At 34.0% G+C, this 17,273-nt stretch overlaps 2 protein-coding genes and 1 non-coding gene across 4 annotated transcripts; 1 reads left to right on the plus strand and 2 right to left on the minus strand.

Moving 5' to 3' along the window:
- Window positions 1-1,486: 1,486 nt before the first annotated feature.
- On the minus strand, window positions 1,487-13,654 carry LOC117103055 (signal transducing adapter molecule 2-like). 2 transcript variants are annotated; one of them, XM_033243524.1, is made up of 13 exons: window positions 13,510-13,654; window positions 10,004-10,088; window positions 9,531-9,606; window positions 8,457-8,552; window positions 7,618-7,697; window positions 7,300-7,363; window positions 6,886-6,961; window positions 6,435-6,639; window positions 5,734-5,828; window positions 4,956-5,138; window positions 4,155-4,351; window positions 2,920-3,152; window positions 1,487-2,078 (listed from the first exon to the last, which is right to left on the minus strand). In XM_033243524.1, the coding sequence occupies exons 1-13, from the start codon at window positions 13,550-13,552 to the stop codon at window positions 1,724-1,726; spliced, it is 1,788 nt and encodes a 595-aa protein (XP_033099415.1). In that variant the 5' UTR covers window positions 13,553-13,654; the 3' UTR covers window positions 1,487-1,723. The 2 variants fall into 2 exon arrangements, with proteins under 2 accessions (XP_033099415.1, XP_033099417.1); XM_033243526.1 differs by lacking the exon at window positions 13,510-13,654 and adding an exon at window positions 13,293-13,312.
- On the plus strand, window positions 13,614-16,141 carry LOC117103081 (COX assembly mitochondrial protein homolog). Its single transcript, XM_033243575.1, has 6 exons — window positions 13,614-13,681; window positions 13,825-13,958; window positions 14,592-14,687; window positions 14,969-15,059; window positions 15,287-15,311; window positions 15,585-16,141. The coding sequence occupies exons 2-6, from the start codon at window positions 13,934-13,936 to the stop codon at window positions 15,669-15,671; spliced, it is 324 nt and encodes a 107-aa protein (XP_033099466.1). The 5' UTR covers window positions 13,614-13,681; window positions 13,825-13,933; the 3' UTR covers window positions 15,672-16,141.
- A 601-nt stretch (window positions 16,142-16,742) lies between these two features.
- Trnad-guc lies at window positions 16,743-16,814 on the minus strand. The gene has a single exon. It is a non-coding gene; the product is annotated as a tRNA-Asp (tRNA).
- Between the last annotated feature and the right edge of the window lie 459 nt (window positions 16,815-17,273).

Below are 17,273 nucleotides of genomic sequence, written 5' to 3' on the forward strand. Positions count from 1 at the left end.
CCCTTTCATATTGTTGCTTAAGTCCCACAAAACAATAGCATAAATGTATTTAGACGTGTGTGTTTGTAAGACATGCACGCATTCCTGGCCTTGTTGTGATTGGTCAGTTAAGTTTGATTGACACATTAGAATGGTCCATCGAACAATTCATCCATTTGTGACCCTCCACCACAAAATTATTTTTTTTCATCTCTCGTTGAAACAAAATAACTGCCAAAAATAGGTTAGAGCAATAACAACTAAAACATAACCTATCACTTGTTAAGAGACTGTTTATAAATCAATCATCCATCCTATAAGATGTAAAATTAAAAGATAATGGTTTAATCTATAATATTTTATACATTGTATACAGTGACATACATTATAATTTCAATTTCATACATAAAAGCAATATCCTAACTAGCAGATTTGATATTAACAAAATTTAAATTGCAAAATAAATGTTGTTTTATACTGATGGTGGGAATATAACTTTTTTTTTTTATACAAGAGGAATTATTTTGTAATGGGAGGTCACATATAGCTGTTTCAGTTGCGCTCTTCATACAGGCAGCCTCATAACACACTGTATGCGTGTATGACAAAATTACTATCATCGCTTGCAATATTTCAAAATATTATAAATAACAGATATTTAATAATGGTCATAACTTATATACATATCCTTTTTCTTGTCGTTGCAATCATGTAAAATATGTAGCATTCTCAACTCTTTCCGGCATATTCCTAGTCATGTTTGGAATCTAAACTAGGAATAGTCCTCAGGGTGTAATTCAAGCAATGTACATAATCAACACAAACTTCATTCCAAGCATTCAATTCTGACCATGTACTGTACTTAAGTTTTACTCCTGGTGAAAAGATACAATTGTAGACAAGTGCCTCAACTAAGGGTACAAGTATTATAGCCAGCATCGGACTCGAATTCAAGACTATTGGAAAGTCACAAGTTTGAGTCCTAAATTACGTCCAATCAAACGGTCTTGAGCAAGGTCTTGAACAAATCAATGAAAGTCTGCTGTGCAAGATGTTATTTGTTATTTTAGTATTCCCTGGTCATTGTGTCCACATACTTAAGTGTTGCTGCAACATTGGCACAGTAGAAGGCAACCCCACCAGGTATCCATTTATACTCCTGGGTGGAGAGAAGCAATGTAGATAAAGTGCCTTGCTCAAGTACACAAGCAAAATGTACAGCGAGGGATTGAAACCCCGACCAAGATGCTTCCACAAATGATCATGATGAAATTATATTATTGTACATATGCTTAATGAAACCAAGGAGTATAAATAGAACAAGCAAGCCAACTGTGCTCACTGAAGGCGTGAACAAACGTTACGCCCTACCCAGCCCGCTGTCATTTGTATGTTCACCTGCGTCCTGCACCACGCATGGTCTGTTTGTTTATCAGTTTTCCACATGATGCAGTACTATTTTCTACTTACCAAGTTCATAGTGGGCGTACTTCAGAACACTCATGTCGAGGAACATACAAACGGCAGTGGATGTCTTACACTAGGGAGTGATGTTTTCTACTACACACAAGAGTATGTGCTCTTCTATTTATACTCTTTGATGAAAATTGATCATTAAAAAAAACTAATGAGTAACACATTCCTAGATAAATTGTGTGATTTCCAAGAAACAAAACATGATTAGGTATTTGATCATTCATAAATATGGACCTGCTTTCCACCAAAATGTTGTTAGTACTTTAGGCTAAAGTAAAAACTCATGCTGAGGTTGGGTGTACACAGGCTGCTGGGTGGGTGGAGAAATTGATTGATATGATGGTGGCATCTGAGATGCTGCAATGCCCCCCTGGTTGCTATAAGCTGCTGTCAAGTCCCCTGTGGTCTGCATCGTTGGTAACGACGAGGGGCCTGATGTGATGTTCATGCTGCCGGCTCCCATTTGCGCCACTGACGGTAACGATGATGGCTGGTTTGATGAATGAGATATCATGGAAAGAGCTATTGTACTACCTCCTTGATTTGCTGGCATCATCTCCCCAGTCACCGACATACCAGGACCGCTTGTGCTCTGATGTGTGAATGTTCCACTCTGCATTGGACTAAATCATAATTGATTCATTATTTAATGGAGAAGGGACTATGTTAAATTATCATGCAAAATTAAAAACATTTGTATACAGAAATCTTTCACTGTCTCAGACCATTTCAACTGACCTCTATATATTATTATTATTATTATTAGAAGACAACTCATTATTTCATTGAGCAACCAACATTTTTTATAATTTATTGTGAAGATTAGAGAATAGGAAAATGAAATAACAAAAACTAAAAACAGAAAAATATGATTAAAATGTATTGTAAGGAAAGAGAATATGTATCTAAACTAAAAATAGTATTCTTTTTTGTTGTAAATTGTAATTGGTTTTTTTTTTTTTATTATTATCAGCATTTACAATTTAGTAGTATTGATATCTGATAGGTCTTGCCAACAATGTCATAATCAAAGTAAAGTACTAACCACTATAATCATTCATAGTCCAGGGGTGGGCATAAAAATCAGTCAGAGGGCCAAAGTGAATTTTTGATTTAACACTGTGGGCCGCACCCAAACTTTGATGTTTCCAGTATGCTTCCAAAAACCTCCAAGCACTGCTTTTACACCACTTTATTCTCAATTTTAACATTACTCTTTTCAGATAATTGGTGTTAGGCAGTAAAAAATAACATGTTTTCTAGGCAGTGTTGGTTGATGGGCCGCACACATAGGGTTTTAAATTCATTTTCCCAGAAAAAAATTGTTTTCGGGCTGCCACGCCCCGCAGACCGCACTTTGCCCCCTGTGTTATAGCCTATCAATTAAGGTATATTTATGAGACGAGTGCATTTTTCTGAATGAGCCACTCAGTTTTTAATAAGAAATAAATGAAGATGATTTACCTTGATGTATATTGCATCTGCCCTGTATGCTCCATCCCAGGGACTTGTGCCAAACCTGGGATCAAACCATGAGCATGACCATTCATTGCGGGAGGTAATGGCCCAACTTGTGGCAGACCTGATGTCATGGCCTGACCACTTTGAGCAGATGTGATCATATGTGGTGGTGGCATTCCAACAGGCATGCCAGACATCATTGCACCTTGTGACATGTATAGAGGCAGAGACGAATACTGTCAACAGAAAAAAACACAAAGTGTCTTGTGATGTTTGATATAGTGGACGTCATTAGGAAACTTTGAATTGTACAACAATGGTAGTCATCTGCCCATGTTGTTTGAATTCTAGGATGCAGTTTTGCCCAAATCTACCTTGAGCAGAGAAATTAATAACGGTCACGTATAAGTGAATCCGTTCTAGAGTCATCGTGCAAATCTAAGGCTTCCTATTATTTAGCAAACTGCTAAAATTTTTAAGTTGTTACATTTGGCGAAATGCTGTATGTGTGAGCAAGCTATAAAACATATCATGTCTATATCTCCATTTTAACCGTCATAGTTAAATTCCCATACTATTATATTTTCTGCCAACTTTAGGGGGTTTTTTGGGTATAACAAGTTAGTCAGATACCAGTATCATTTGATCTCCAATTAAATGAGTTGGTAGCACTTTGCAGTGTAGAAAATATTATGGTTGTATTCACTGCATGAATACACCTGATGATGCCTCCTCATTGATTTGGGGAAAAAGCTCTTGAAATTAAAATTAATGATAGTCATATAAATACTACCAATTCATTTATCCGTTTGTATTTACTGACTAATATGGCTATTCAACTACTTATGATAAAGTTATGTGGGATCCTATAATTGTGGGTAAATCGAGCTGTGATGCTGGTTCCTCGGTATTTATTTTCTTTTGTTTCTTTAACAGTTTCTACTAGAATATTTTTTGGGTTCAGGCAAGAATGTTTTAAAAACATTTTTTAGAATTTAGATAGGTTTACTTTCAAAAGGTCGTCAAAGGGTGGGGAAGAAAATCGTGGTTGATATTGTTTTCAAGCAACATAATTTTTCTATACCCTTTGCTTATTTCAAGCGGCACAAGACTTTTTTAATGAAAGACTGCTTTAAAAATCATACTATTAGATAATTTACATATAAGGTATGTTGCAGAATGCTTTAACTTGTATGCAGTCTCAAATGGTCATTTCAAATGAATGGACAAGTATTTACCTGTGATGGCATAGCATTATAAGATCCCGGAACAGATGTCCTTAATGCATACCCATACACTGGTGCCTCTCTCATTAACTTCTGGTATAAATCAAATGCTTTAACTAGTTTCTCGTTCAATCCTGTCAAATCAGCGTGTTCACGATCAATTCTTTCTAATTCTTGATCTATTAGCGGAGCCATACGGTTACAAGTTTCTACAAAAATACATATAATGAAAAATGTTTTTAATTTTTTTAATTGAGATTAAATTCAGCAGAATGGTGTATGAACCCTACCAGGTGGTACCCACTTGTACTCATAAAATAAAGAGAACATATGAATACAGTACAATGCTGTAGAACCCCAATAAGTGGTTAGCTTCAAACCCAAAATAATATTTTATATTAAGTTTATTTATGTGTATGTTGAATCTTGCAAGAAGAATTTCATGTAACCTTTTATGTAACAATAAACAGAAACTGAAACATAAAAAAAACCCATCTTTCGATTTGATGCCCATGGCTTCACAGCTATGCCAGATTCTTCAAGACATAAAGCAGGAGTGGTGATAAAAATTGGTCGGGGTACCAAAGTTAATTTGGTTAAAAAAACCGAGGGCCACACCCAAAGTTCTAGGTTTCCAGTGCACTTCCAAAAAAACTTCATGCACTGTTTTTATACCCCTTTATGCTCAGTTTTAATATTACTTTTTACAGGCGATAGGTGTCTTAATTCATTTTCGCGGGCCGCAAAAAAAAATCACTGTTGGGCCGCACTTTGCCCATCTGTGGCAAAGTATTATATGCTAAAGAATACTACCTTCAGACACAAGCATCTCAGGAGGATCGGGCCGTTCTTCTGTTGGATCTGCATTTTGAAGCATCGTTAAAGTTTCTTCCATTTTACTTTCATCAATCGCTACAACTACTGGAGCTGCTTCAATAGCATGTACTTCAACTTTTTCATCAAATGAAACACTTTTTTTCTCTCTAGCTTTGATGTCTATCAAAAAAACAGGTTTCTGAATTAACCTCAATAACAAGTGGGTTCAAATATTTTCATTCATATGATTCATTGACTTATTCACGATCTAGCATATCACTTTTGAATGCAAATTAACATAAAATAAACAAAATAATCTTAAATAATTAGGCAAGATTTTTTTTATACTTTGTTTTGCGAACTTTTTAAAGATCATCAGAGGAAAGCGAAAAAAATAAAATTTAGCTTTCTTATCTAACAAATGGTTTTGCCAAAAACATTGAGATGGAGGATTAAAAAAAAAAATTATTGTTGAATGTAAACATTGTAGTTAGTAATGGGAGGGTTAAATGCTTTAAATTTATAGAATAAGGAAGAAATATACATTTCTTATTTGTCACGGTAACGGCAGGCGTAACAAAAACAAAGACAATTTTTTTTTTTCTGAAATTTTAATTTTTTTAGCAGGTGTGCTAATTGGCCAAAAATTTTATTTTATATTTATTCGAAATCATCATTATTGACGGCTGGTTCGCTAAAGAAGGTATAAAAACGTCTTGTCTTGCAATTGGTATGTTTCAAGAAGTGAATCAGTTTATTGTGTAATTTTAGTTACCCGCTTCAGTTTCTGCTGTTAAATCTGCTGTAACAAAATTGGAAGGAAAAAGGCCAAGTCCTCTGGAATTTTCACCTTTCCACCAATTCACATCACTAACACAAAATAAAAAGAAATATTACTTTTACATAAGTTCATAAATAACTTTATTGCAAGTGATAAAATGAAAAGTAGAAATTTTACTGGTATTTTGTTTAGCCAAGCTGATCTTAAGGAATAGGTATTTTTTTTGCAGGCCTTTTATTTAAAGAGAGCTAAAAAAATATAGATTTTAAAAATACTTAAAACAGGGAGAATCGTCTATTTAATGTCCTCCAATCTAAAGCTAGTCTTTGCATTTTGGTACATTCCCTAGAGTCCAATTATCATTTCGAAAGGTCAGGCAATTGGATTTGGTTTACATCAAAATAAACATTCAATAATCCAACTGTACTGGATAGAGTGGGGTTAATAAATTCTTGTGTATTGCTTTAATGTTATCCAAAAAAGTTTTCAAGCAAAAGGGTACAATTACATGACCAAAACTTCATGTATGCAAACAATTCATAACCAACAGTTGTTTTTAAATATTTGACAAATTTGACCACGCCAGCTTCACAAACGTACGGTCGCACATGCATGAACGATTGCAAAGGTTCCTATTGCTTTACAGCATGAGAACCACAAATGAGAGTATTGATTTGATTCGTCAAATAACTGACCTGTCATCTAGCACACTAATGAACTCTCCTGCTTTAAAGGTCAACTCGTTATCTTCAGCAGCTTCAAAGTCATAGAGAGCTTTGACCTTACGAGACTCCCTTCTGGGCTGAGTTGTTGCCGTTACTGATGCTATGTTAGTGGTAGGATACAGGCTGCTACTGGCGACGCCGGATGACCCCTTCCCTTCTAAGGATAGTTGAATAGCTAAATTAAGAAAAATAAAACATAATTTACGATATACTTTTTTGTGTTGAGATAAAAAAAAATCAAACTTCAACCTTTGATGTGATAATAACAAATAAAAAATAATAATAATGATAATAATAGTAGTAGTACAGTAGTAATAAATTAATAATAATAACAATAATAATAATAATAAACATAATAATAAATGCAAGTTTTAAGAGAGCAGCCATAACCAATATAAACATTAGCTTCAATTATGCTCACCCTTTGCAATATCATCTTCTTCTTGCTGACTAGATACTACATCTGGATTGGTAGAAATTGGTGCACTCCTCGCAGGCTACATATATATAAAACATATTGTTATAAAATTTTGACCTATTGATGTTGTAATTTATGACCATAATGTTAATATTATGGTGTTTTTTGTTGTTTTTTTGGGGGGGGGGTGTTTCTTTATCTTTTAAAAATATTAATGTAATTAACGTCCCAATCCTTTCATTACTTCATAATGCATAATTCATTTTTCCTTACATAATTACATTTTAACAGATCATTGTATACATTGCATCAATTAAAAAAATGTAGTACAGTACTGTACTTTTTTATATACATCTTTTATTTATTATTATGCAAAGTTCAACATACGAGGGAGTAAATTATAGTTCATTCACTGACCTGTTTATCCGGTGCAAAATCATGACCTGCTTGTTTTAATTCTTGATATAATGCCGGAATTAAACTGAAATGGAATTAATATTGTAATAATAATTAGTATCATAAGTCAATCTTGATCATTTTACATTCTATGCAATTTTCCAATTCTTTTGCTAACACTAATTTTTCACTAAAGCCTGTTTGTTTGACATTTTAGTGGCTTGTTTACAAACACCATAAACATAACTGGCAATGCGATAATCAAAATTGGATTCATGTAGTATATAAAATTTGTCTCTAGCCAACCTCAACACAATAAAACGAATGATTTAGTTTTACCTCAGCTGGGGATCACTCTTAAATTCTTCAGCCCAGTCTTTTATCATCAACTTCAGTTTTTCCCCAAGTTTTGGATGACCCTGTAGAAGAAAATAAACAGTTATATTTTAAATTCCTTACATAATGTCTACAAACTGCCTTTTGAATTTTACAAGTTGTGGTTTATTATTTTTTTTACATTCAGCTTTAGGCACTAGGGCCAAGGAAATGGATAAGAAAGCAGACATCTTAACCACCAAGCTATTCAACTCCACTCTAAATAAGTTGTAATAAGGATGTGTAGTGTGAGCAACTACTTCCTGATGCTGTTGCTGTAAGCACACATTTTTATGTAAATGCCAACAAATTTGAATTTATAAGGCTTAATTAAATGAAAGAGTAAGACTGAGGCATAGGGATTCTATAATTCCAATTATTATGTATGTCTAGGAATGCGGTGTTTAGAAATTTTTTAAATTTTATGTCCATTGTAACACTTCCAAATAGAGAGGCAATTTTTATAAACATAAACAACATATTTTTAAAGGGAGTGGTAAAATACTTGAATTGCATATTAATCAATCGACCAAATAACCTCCAATTCCAACAAAAATGCATAGAACAATATTTGTAGAGATGTTATGCTATAAAGTGAGAGAGGATTCGAGTATAATTAAATTCCATGAGACAAACAAAAACAATAAGGACTTTACAGACTTTTCGACAACCGTTTAAAATTTTATACCACTGAATAAGGAAGAGTATTACATAAATTATGGTGAGGAAATATTTTCTCATTCTGATTTGAAATTGAAATAATCTAGTAAGAAATATGCAGACACTTCAAATTGTACACAAACCTTCATGATAATATTTTTTGCTTCACTACAAAATTCCCTGGAGGCAGCTTCTATTTTAAACTGTTTACCACAGTTATTAACAAGGGCTCCGAGAACCTACAAAAATAAAACATATTTGTATAGAAATAACACAAAAGAATTTACAATTGCTTTAAAAATTGACAATCAAGAGGCAGTGAGTCTTATCCAATTGCCATCAAAGAACATTAACTAACTTATTACAGAACTAAAAAATATAAAACACGTTAACTTATTGATTCTCAACAGAAATTATAAAATTGGCTTAAAAGCTTAAAGAAGTTCATGCAAAACCAAGGTGGGAATCTATAGAAATGGGGTTAAATTGATGACACTTTAATGTAAATGTTTATACTGGAGCATAAAATATTGGGTTCCATTCAGAGTGTACAGTAGGTCTGAGAATTGTTAATGGGAAGTACGGTAAATAATTGCTGCCATTGTCAGTGCAATACACTGTGTTAATACAAATAAACCAAAAAAATTAATAAATTAAAGAAATATCATGAATGATTCTGTATCTAGCTACACTCATTAGAAATACAACTTTGCACCCATTTATTCACCAGGGTTCACAAAGTTCAAACATTTGATTGCTGTAAAATTTCTAGTAATGACCCATTTTTGTACTGTGAAACATGTGTATCGATTGGTATGATTTGCTCAAGACCAAGCTTGAACGGTAAATCATAGATCAGTGTCATGTACTGACATAAAAACATGTATCTTGAACTTTGCTTTGAAAATGACAGTGTTTTTTACTGATGGTGTGTTAAACACTCTCTTGCTACTGACACAGTCACCAACCACTTGCCTGTAGAAACATTGCATACTGAATTCTTTTACAGAATGGACTATTCTGCTAAGTAAGAACACCCACCACCCCTCCCTTGGATATTATTGTAAAACTTCCACAGAACAATGGTTTCAACATACACAAACACATGATTGTGGGACATGAGCACACTTTGGCGGTGTTCTGATTGGTCAGTATGACCGACACTTTAGAAGGGTTCATTATGCAGCCAATCTATTTTCCATTAGTTGTAAACTTACAGTAAGTGACTGCATCGCAACATGAGGAACTGGATGTCGAAGTCGCTTCAGTATTGACCTCATTGCATCCTTTGAACTTTGACAAAAAGAAAGGAGAAAAGATTTACTCATAATAGCTCTACATTAAAACAAGATCTGTATCATGATAGATTACAATGACACAGGCAATAAAAAGTATCCCTTCAATAGAAGCTTCAATTATTTGGGGGGGGTGGGAAGATTTTTGACACAAATACTATTTAAAAGTAATAACTATAATTATTCCAATGCCTAATAAAAACCATCTTAAAAAATTTGGTCTTTTACTACAATTATTAATTAAATATGATATTGATAGACTGTTTTGATGTTTCAAATTTGATTAATATCCTTTGCTCTTCATGATGTATATATTTATATATTTTATTTATATACTTTTAAAAGCTGTATGATTACATTAAAAAGAGAACCACACATTGACTAGTCTTTCTTACCAATTAGGTGTAGCAGAAACTTTGTCACAAATATCCATAATAACACCCCAGTTGTCTGAGGTGTTGCTTTCAGATGTTGCCTTCTCTGTGGAATAAACATGGAGAAAATTATATTATTATCATATCACGTTACTTTATGAAATGATTGAGTATGAATTTAGGTATTGCTGACAACAGACAAATTCCATTGCTGAGGTGATGATTACTGGGTATTGGATGTAAAATGTAAGCTGAAATAGTGGCATAGCTCCAGAATTTCCCATTAATAAAACTGTAAAAATTCTCCGATTCATGACTATTTCTTCAAATGCCTCTTCAGTGTCTTCAAAAATTCATTACTGTACAGCATATAAAAGAAATTGTTTCCTTCTGAGCCAGCCTGGCTTTGTAATGTTTGTGTATTCAGAAATTACATTTCAATTGTACTAAAAGGACCTAGGAACACAAACACACAAATAGTAACCAGGCATTACATTACACTGTACAGTTCATTCTCTGCGGTAGCCTAAATTTCACCTTATTATTAACAAAAAGACGCTGAAAATTTCTTTTTTTTATATATATTCGTGCAGGTCTTTCAGTTTCAGTTTTCGTTGATGCTCTCTGTGTATATTTTAGATTTTCAGGTTGTAAATTACATCTCCCTGTTTTAATGGTGTGGGTCACTCGTCTTGTGTGTGTGCTTCTCATGTATACATGGATGTTAGTTGTAGTAGGCTACCCTGGTAAAACAGACACTTTCTATTTTTAGCCTAACTTCTTTTCAGATGTCATCTAAGCGCGTCTAGCTGTCTACTAATTCCAAAAAAAATCTGAAATGGAAGGAAACGTATTTTGGTGGGTGGGAGGGGGGATCCTCTCATTTTTCATCCGCAATGTAATTTGGTATGTCAAAAAGATGCCTGAAAATTGTTGTAATGAGCTGCATAAATGACCCAGCTTTTAAAGATGTATCTCTGCCCCACAAACATCTGAATTACGTACAGTATTATACACGACTCGAGTGCTAATAATAATAATATTTAATAATAGTAATAAGATTGGTTGTCGGCACATGAAGTAGGTAAAGTAAATTAAATACCTCAATTAAATAAGTCAATTCAGTTTTCTTTTCTATGGCACATCACAGCTATTAATTAAATCGATGATAATGAATTATAATATAAGAGTGTCATTTCCAGCAAACTAGAGGTACTATTTTAAGGTATGATCTCACAGCTTTGAAGTAAGTAGGCCTAAAATAAGTATACATTGAAGACAGTGTTTTTAAGTTTCACTTTCTATGATGCATCACACATAGGAATTTCATCTCCATGGTTGACGAAAATGGCTGGTAAAACATTAGAAATCTGTTGGCGCTTCATTTTGACTATATAATGGTGATAAAAGTGTCATTTCTGGGTATCTAGAGGTACTATTTCCTCAAATGTTCTCACCTCCGCCTCAACCATGGTGGGGCTGAGGTGGATGTATGGACTCACAGCTTGGAAGTTAGTAAACTAAGTACATCAAAAACAATGTTTTTAACTTCTATTTTCTATGGTACATCACACATATTAATTAGATTTCCAAAAATTGCTGGTAAAAGATCATGAGAAATTTGTTGGCGCTTCATTTTGACGAGTCTAGGCCCTATAAATAATCTCCCTGGTCTCACTTTTTCGTAATGATTAAATATCTTACAGAAAACACATGCATATTATTATTCGTTGTTTACTTCTTGCTTCATAGCGAAGTACTTTGTAGAGTGGATCATGTGCTGTCCAAACGTGGTCTTCCTGTATGTTCTTCGCGATCAATCGGGGCTCTGCTCGACCCAACTAAAGACTATAACGATGTTGTTTTTGTTAGTGACGGCGTGGGTAAATTTGTTTGAATGAAAACATTAAGATATAATACAGTAATTGTTTTATTTTGGTCTCTTTTACTTCTTTATTTCTGTTTGTCTTGTAATTGTTTTTGTAATTTAAATTTTGTTATTATGTACTTCAGAAACGGCCTTGTGAAAAACACATTTAATTTGTGATCAAGTTTTCCGTTTTCAAATAAAGTCATTATTATTATTATTATTATTATTATAGATGTTATTTAATTTGTGATGATTGACTATCGTATAACAATACAGGTCGGCCTAGAAGAATATCGTCTTGATTTCGTGCTAATTGAGTTTAGCAAGGAAACCTCGCGTAGGCCTAGGCCTTGTATTTTGGTCAAGTGTGTTCATTCATTAAAAGTTTGAGTAAAATGAACATACATTTCCAGCTCATAATATCACTTTTATTTGAAAAGGTAACACAATGATTTAATAATTTATTTAGTGATTAAACTACATATGCTGTTGTAGAAAATTAAATTACGTTTAATAAAAAATAAAAAACAAAATTATAAATTAAGTAGTGCCGTGGTGAACTAGGGGGAATCCCCACGGCTTGGAGGCCACGCAGCGCTGAAAATGCAAGTTTATTAAAGTATGACTGCGCATGCATTGTTTCATTTACGTAAATATATCGTTTACTGATTTGTTTACGGCGACGTAAATATATCCACTTCCAAATACCGTAATAAATAAAGGCTAGGCCCTATAGGCCTAGACTATGTAGGCCTAGCCTAGGGCTAGGCACCTAGGCCTACAGTATGTTTATAAATATAAATAATGCCAACATTTGAGTAATAATAAAAATCAAGAGAACAAAATAAGATGTAGGCCTAGGCTGCCCTATAGTACTAGTACTTGTTTCTGATTGTGAGTATTTTGGTACAGAGCCAAACCGACGGACAGACAGAGGCTGAGCATAGAGTGGGTTTGGAAGCGGGTGTCCCCCTCCCAATGAGCTGGGCCAGGGGGACTGCTAGGGCCCCCACATGGGGTCTCTTTGTACTTGTCAAATCAGTGGGAGAGTTGGTATTGTTGTAATGTAGTGTAGGCTAGCCTAGGCCTACGGATAGTGAATTTCTGGATGTTAAATAGAAAATACACCGCGGCCGAATTGGTTCGCGGGCTAAACGGAATCATGAGCATAGTCGTAACTGTGTACTTCGATGCTAAACTAGCCCCTGCGTTCTAGGCCTACTATAATTATAGCTTACGTCATATCGGTAGTGTCAAACCAGCATAGGCTAGGCCCGGACGCATTCGGCCTTGACAGTGTATGTACTGTGGCCTAGGCCTAGCCTAGGCTAGAGAGTGACGTTGAAAGAAGAGTCCATTAATGTGAACCATTAACATCACAATTAGCATCAAAATAATACATAACGTGTACTAAATATCTACATTAATAATTATTCTTACCAACATCTTGATCAAATGGAGAAGAATGTCTCTTATACACATCTAGATGTGTATAAGAGACAGGGCCTTGACAGTGTATGTACTGTGGCCTAGGCCTAGCCTAGGCTAGAGAGTGACGTTGAAAGAAGAGTCCATTAATGTGAACCATTAACATCACAATTAGCATCAAAATAATACATAACGTGTACTAAATATCTACATTAATAATTATTCTTACCAACATCTTGATCAAATGGAGAAGAACTACTAAATAAAGGCATTTTCTGTGCTAGGCTATCTCTCAATAAACTTATGATCAAATTAACTTCTACGCATGCTCAACAGAATATAAAAATTAGACCTCGTCATCCACTAATATTAGAATTGTGATGAAAATACACATGATTAACGTAAGTTATTAGCTCAAGTGTAAATCTATATTGTGTTCATATTTTATCATGATATACCATATCAACTAATTATGTTGCCGAGCATTACATAACATTAAACATATTTATAAATAAACCGCTTTGTTTCGCATTTTGTATTGTAGTTATTTGCACTCGACGCGGGGCTGACGTGCACGAAAAATAATAAATTAATGATCATCGGTCTTTTAAAAATGGCAAAGGTCTGAGCATAACAATCATCAAGAGTGGATAATGACCTCGAACACAGATACAACAAGTAAGCTACAAAAAAAATATATCGAACAATTTATTGTCTCATAAAGACAGTGCAGGATTAGCATTATCCACATTGCATTTATGTGATCTATCTGGTAGGACAAGTAACACTACACACGTGTGGGATTGTTAAATCAGCGAACAGCCTATCCTCCTAGACTAGATTAGTCAAGGGGGAACGAGGTGATCGGGTCACGTAACGATTGTGAAGATGGACGACCCGTACCATGTACTGAATGATTAATTATCAGGGGAGCATCCAGAATCCGAATGGCAGGGGTTCCAAGTTGGAAGAAGTCATTTCCGGGAGATTGCAATTTTGAAGTGGGTGGGTGGGGGACTTTCAAAGATGTAGTGTAGGTAAGGATATTTATGATTAATATGATACCTCGGAAATGACATTCTCAGACATAAATTTTAGAATATAATTTTCTTTTTTCCCCATTTTTTTTTTTATTTGCGAAAATTTAGGGGCCCGGGCCAGCTGTTCCCCTTCCCTTTGCTTCCTCCACTAATCTGTAAGTTATAAATTGTTATTAAGCAACATTGTATATTTTCATTCGCACCCAGGAGGAATTTGATGTTTGTTTTCGTGTATATACAAGATTTTATATAAAATATTTCCTGTTTTTAGTTAACTCCCAAAAGCTCAGAAAGGTGGAATTGGAAGTGCTTATTCCAAAGAAGATAAGAGAAAAGGCAAAGATTTTGTGTGACAAAGAAGTTGCTGGTATGATTTTGGTTTCTTGAATTATTGCATGGTTATTCAAAGTTTATTGAATTTGCATAAATGACATAAACATATTGAAAGTAGGCCTAAATATTGAGCGATGAAGATAAAATGTACTGTATTAAGACCTACCATTAATACTTGAAATTGTATTATTTTCAGGATTTAGGTATTCAAATAGTGACAGACTGCAGCAGCTATTTTTGTTGGTTCATTGCAGTAATGAGGAAGATTAAGACAATTTAATAAAAACATTTTACTTTCTTTGTTTTTATCTCTAGATTTCACAAAATGTTGTAAAGAAAGTTCCCTTGCAATGGTTTATAAATGTAGAGCAGAAAATTCAGCATTGAAAGAATGTTTAACCAAACAGTAAGTTCACATTTGTGTACTTATTCATTTATACTTGCAATCATCCATCCATCCATCCCTTCATCCATCCATCCTTTTTCCATTAATTCATTTCTTTTCATTCTATCCAATACCATAAGTGATTTTCACTGACAAGATGGAGTTAAATCACCAGATTAATACTTTCAGGACTAAAACAACATTTTAATACCCAAAAATTACATTTTTTTTAAAAATATGAAATTCAGCATTGAAAGAATGTTTAACCAAACAGTAAGTTCACATTTGTTCACTTATTGATTTATACTTGCAATCATTCATCCATCCATCCATCCCTTCATCCACCCATCCTTTTTTCATTAATTCATTTCTTTTCATTCTATCCAACACTATAAGTGATTTTTGCTGACAAGATGGAGTAAAACCACCAGATTTACTTTCAGTACTAAAACAAAATTTTAATACCCAAATATATATATATACCTTTGATGATTCACAGTATATATAGAGTATATATATATTTTATATATATATTTCATTGAAGAGTGCACACAGGAATACCTACAGGAGAGAGAAGAATATAGAAGAACAGGAGTAAAGCAAAAGCCAAAAAGATATCCTAGCATGTCATGAGGGAGAACCAGCTAAGATGCAGCTGAAATGAACAGGACTGAGAGCTCACAAAATTAAAAACAATGGACTATACCATCATGATATAACTAATGCCAAATTACTCCATAATATTGTGTTAAAAGGAAATTAATGATCTCATGTCGTAATTTAGCTACAGGTGGCTGAACATGGCTGCCGTTGGTTACATTTTGTGCAAACCTTGAAATGAATGAGAAGGTTATTCATCAATTTATATTTCTTCAGGTGTATTTTTATGTTCAAACGTAACATAATTAGGCCTATATATACCATTAAGTTTCTATGGGAATTATTTCGTAAATATTTTGTGGAATAAAATTATCCAATTTAAATATATGTGTGTTAACTCTAATTTTTTGAAGCGTAACATAATGAGGCATATATATACCATTAAAATTCTATGGAAATTATGTCGTAAATTTTTTGTGAAATAAAATTATCCAATTTAAATATGTGTGTGTTAATTCTACTTTTTTTTTTCTTGTTTCATAATCATGTTACTGTAATTTGATTTGCTTGTTTTTTTAATTTCCTATGAGTTTTCTTATCAAAAAAATCTGAAACAGGCGGATGGGTGGCGGAAAACAATAACATTTTATAGCATAATACTTCTCGTCAAAAGTTCCTTTTATGGACTTTTAAACGTGCTGTCATGGGTAGATCCAGAGATGTCTGAAAGTGGGGGTTGGGGGCCTTGATCAAGAAACAACACTACCCTAGGGCGTCTAGAATTGTTTGTTTTCTATACGCCCATAAATAACCTCTGAGGCGTTTTGGGCTATCAATAAGTTTTTTTCTTTAATTTTTTTAATTTTTTACTTTCCAAAAAATGAGGTTGTGGCTGACGCAGCCCCCACTAAATCCACCCCTGGCTGTATCCCACAACACCAAACTGTGAACTAGATTCATTGTCAATATGTTGGTGATAGGGAAGGTATAAAATTATGAAAAATAGAAATGTAAAAAATATTATGTAAAGGAATGTGATCAGAATACAGTACTACGTTTCGTTTGATTCATTATCATCATTATCAAAATTAAAAATTAAAAATGCTCCCTGGCGGGGAATTGAACCCCGGTCTTCCGCGTGACAGGCGGAGATACTCACCACTATACTACCAAGGACGAGTCGTCAACATGCACTTATATTATCCGAAAATAAAACTCAGGATATTCAGTACTTTTATGACTAGTTTATTAATGACAGTACACAAGCTTTCGTGCACACAGTGCACTTCTTCAGGTGAAAGCTTGTGTACTGTCATTAATAAACTAGTCATAAAAGTACAGAATATCCTGAGTTTTATTTTCTATTATATATTAGACTAGTACGGCTTATCTATTTTTTATATTATCCGCTTCGATAACGTGCCGTTAAAATCAATTCGATCTTGAAGGAGTGCAACTGGGCAAAATGGATGGTTTAGTTACTAAAGCATGACAATGCTCCATTAAATCGAAGAAACCTTTTCGAACAGTCATTGCATGTTTACTGGTATAAAAAGTTTTCCAAAAATTTTAACTCCCTGGCGGGGAATTGAACCCCGGTCTTCCGCGTGACAGGCGGAGATACTCACCACTATA

Source organism: Anneissia japonica, unplaced genomic scaffold (genome assembly GCF_011630105.1).
Source record: "Anneissia japonica isolate Jap-2015-1 unplaced genomic scaffold, ASM1163010v1 scaffold284975_len822289_cov185, whole genome shotgun sequence".
In the NCBI taxonomy this organism is placed as follows: Eukaryota; Metazoa; Echinodermata; class Crinoidea; order Comatulida; family Comatulidae; genus Anneissia; species Anneissia japonica.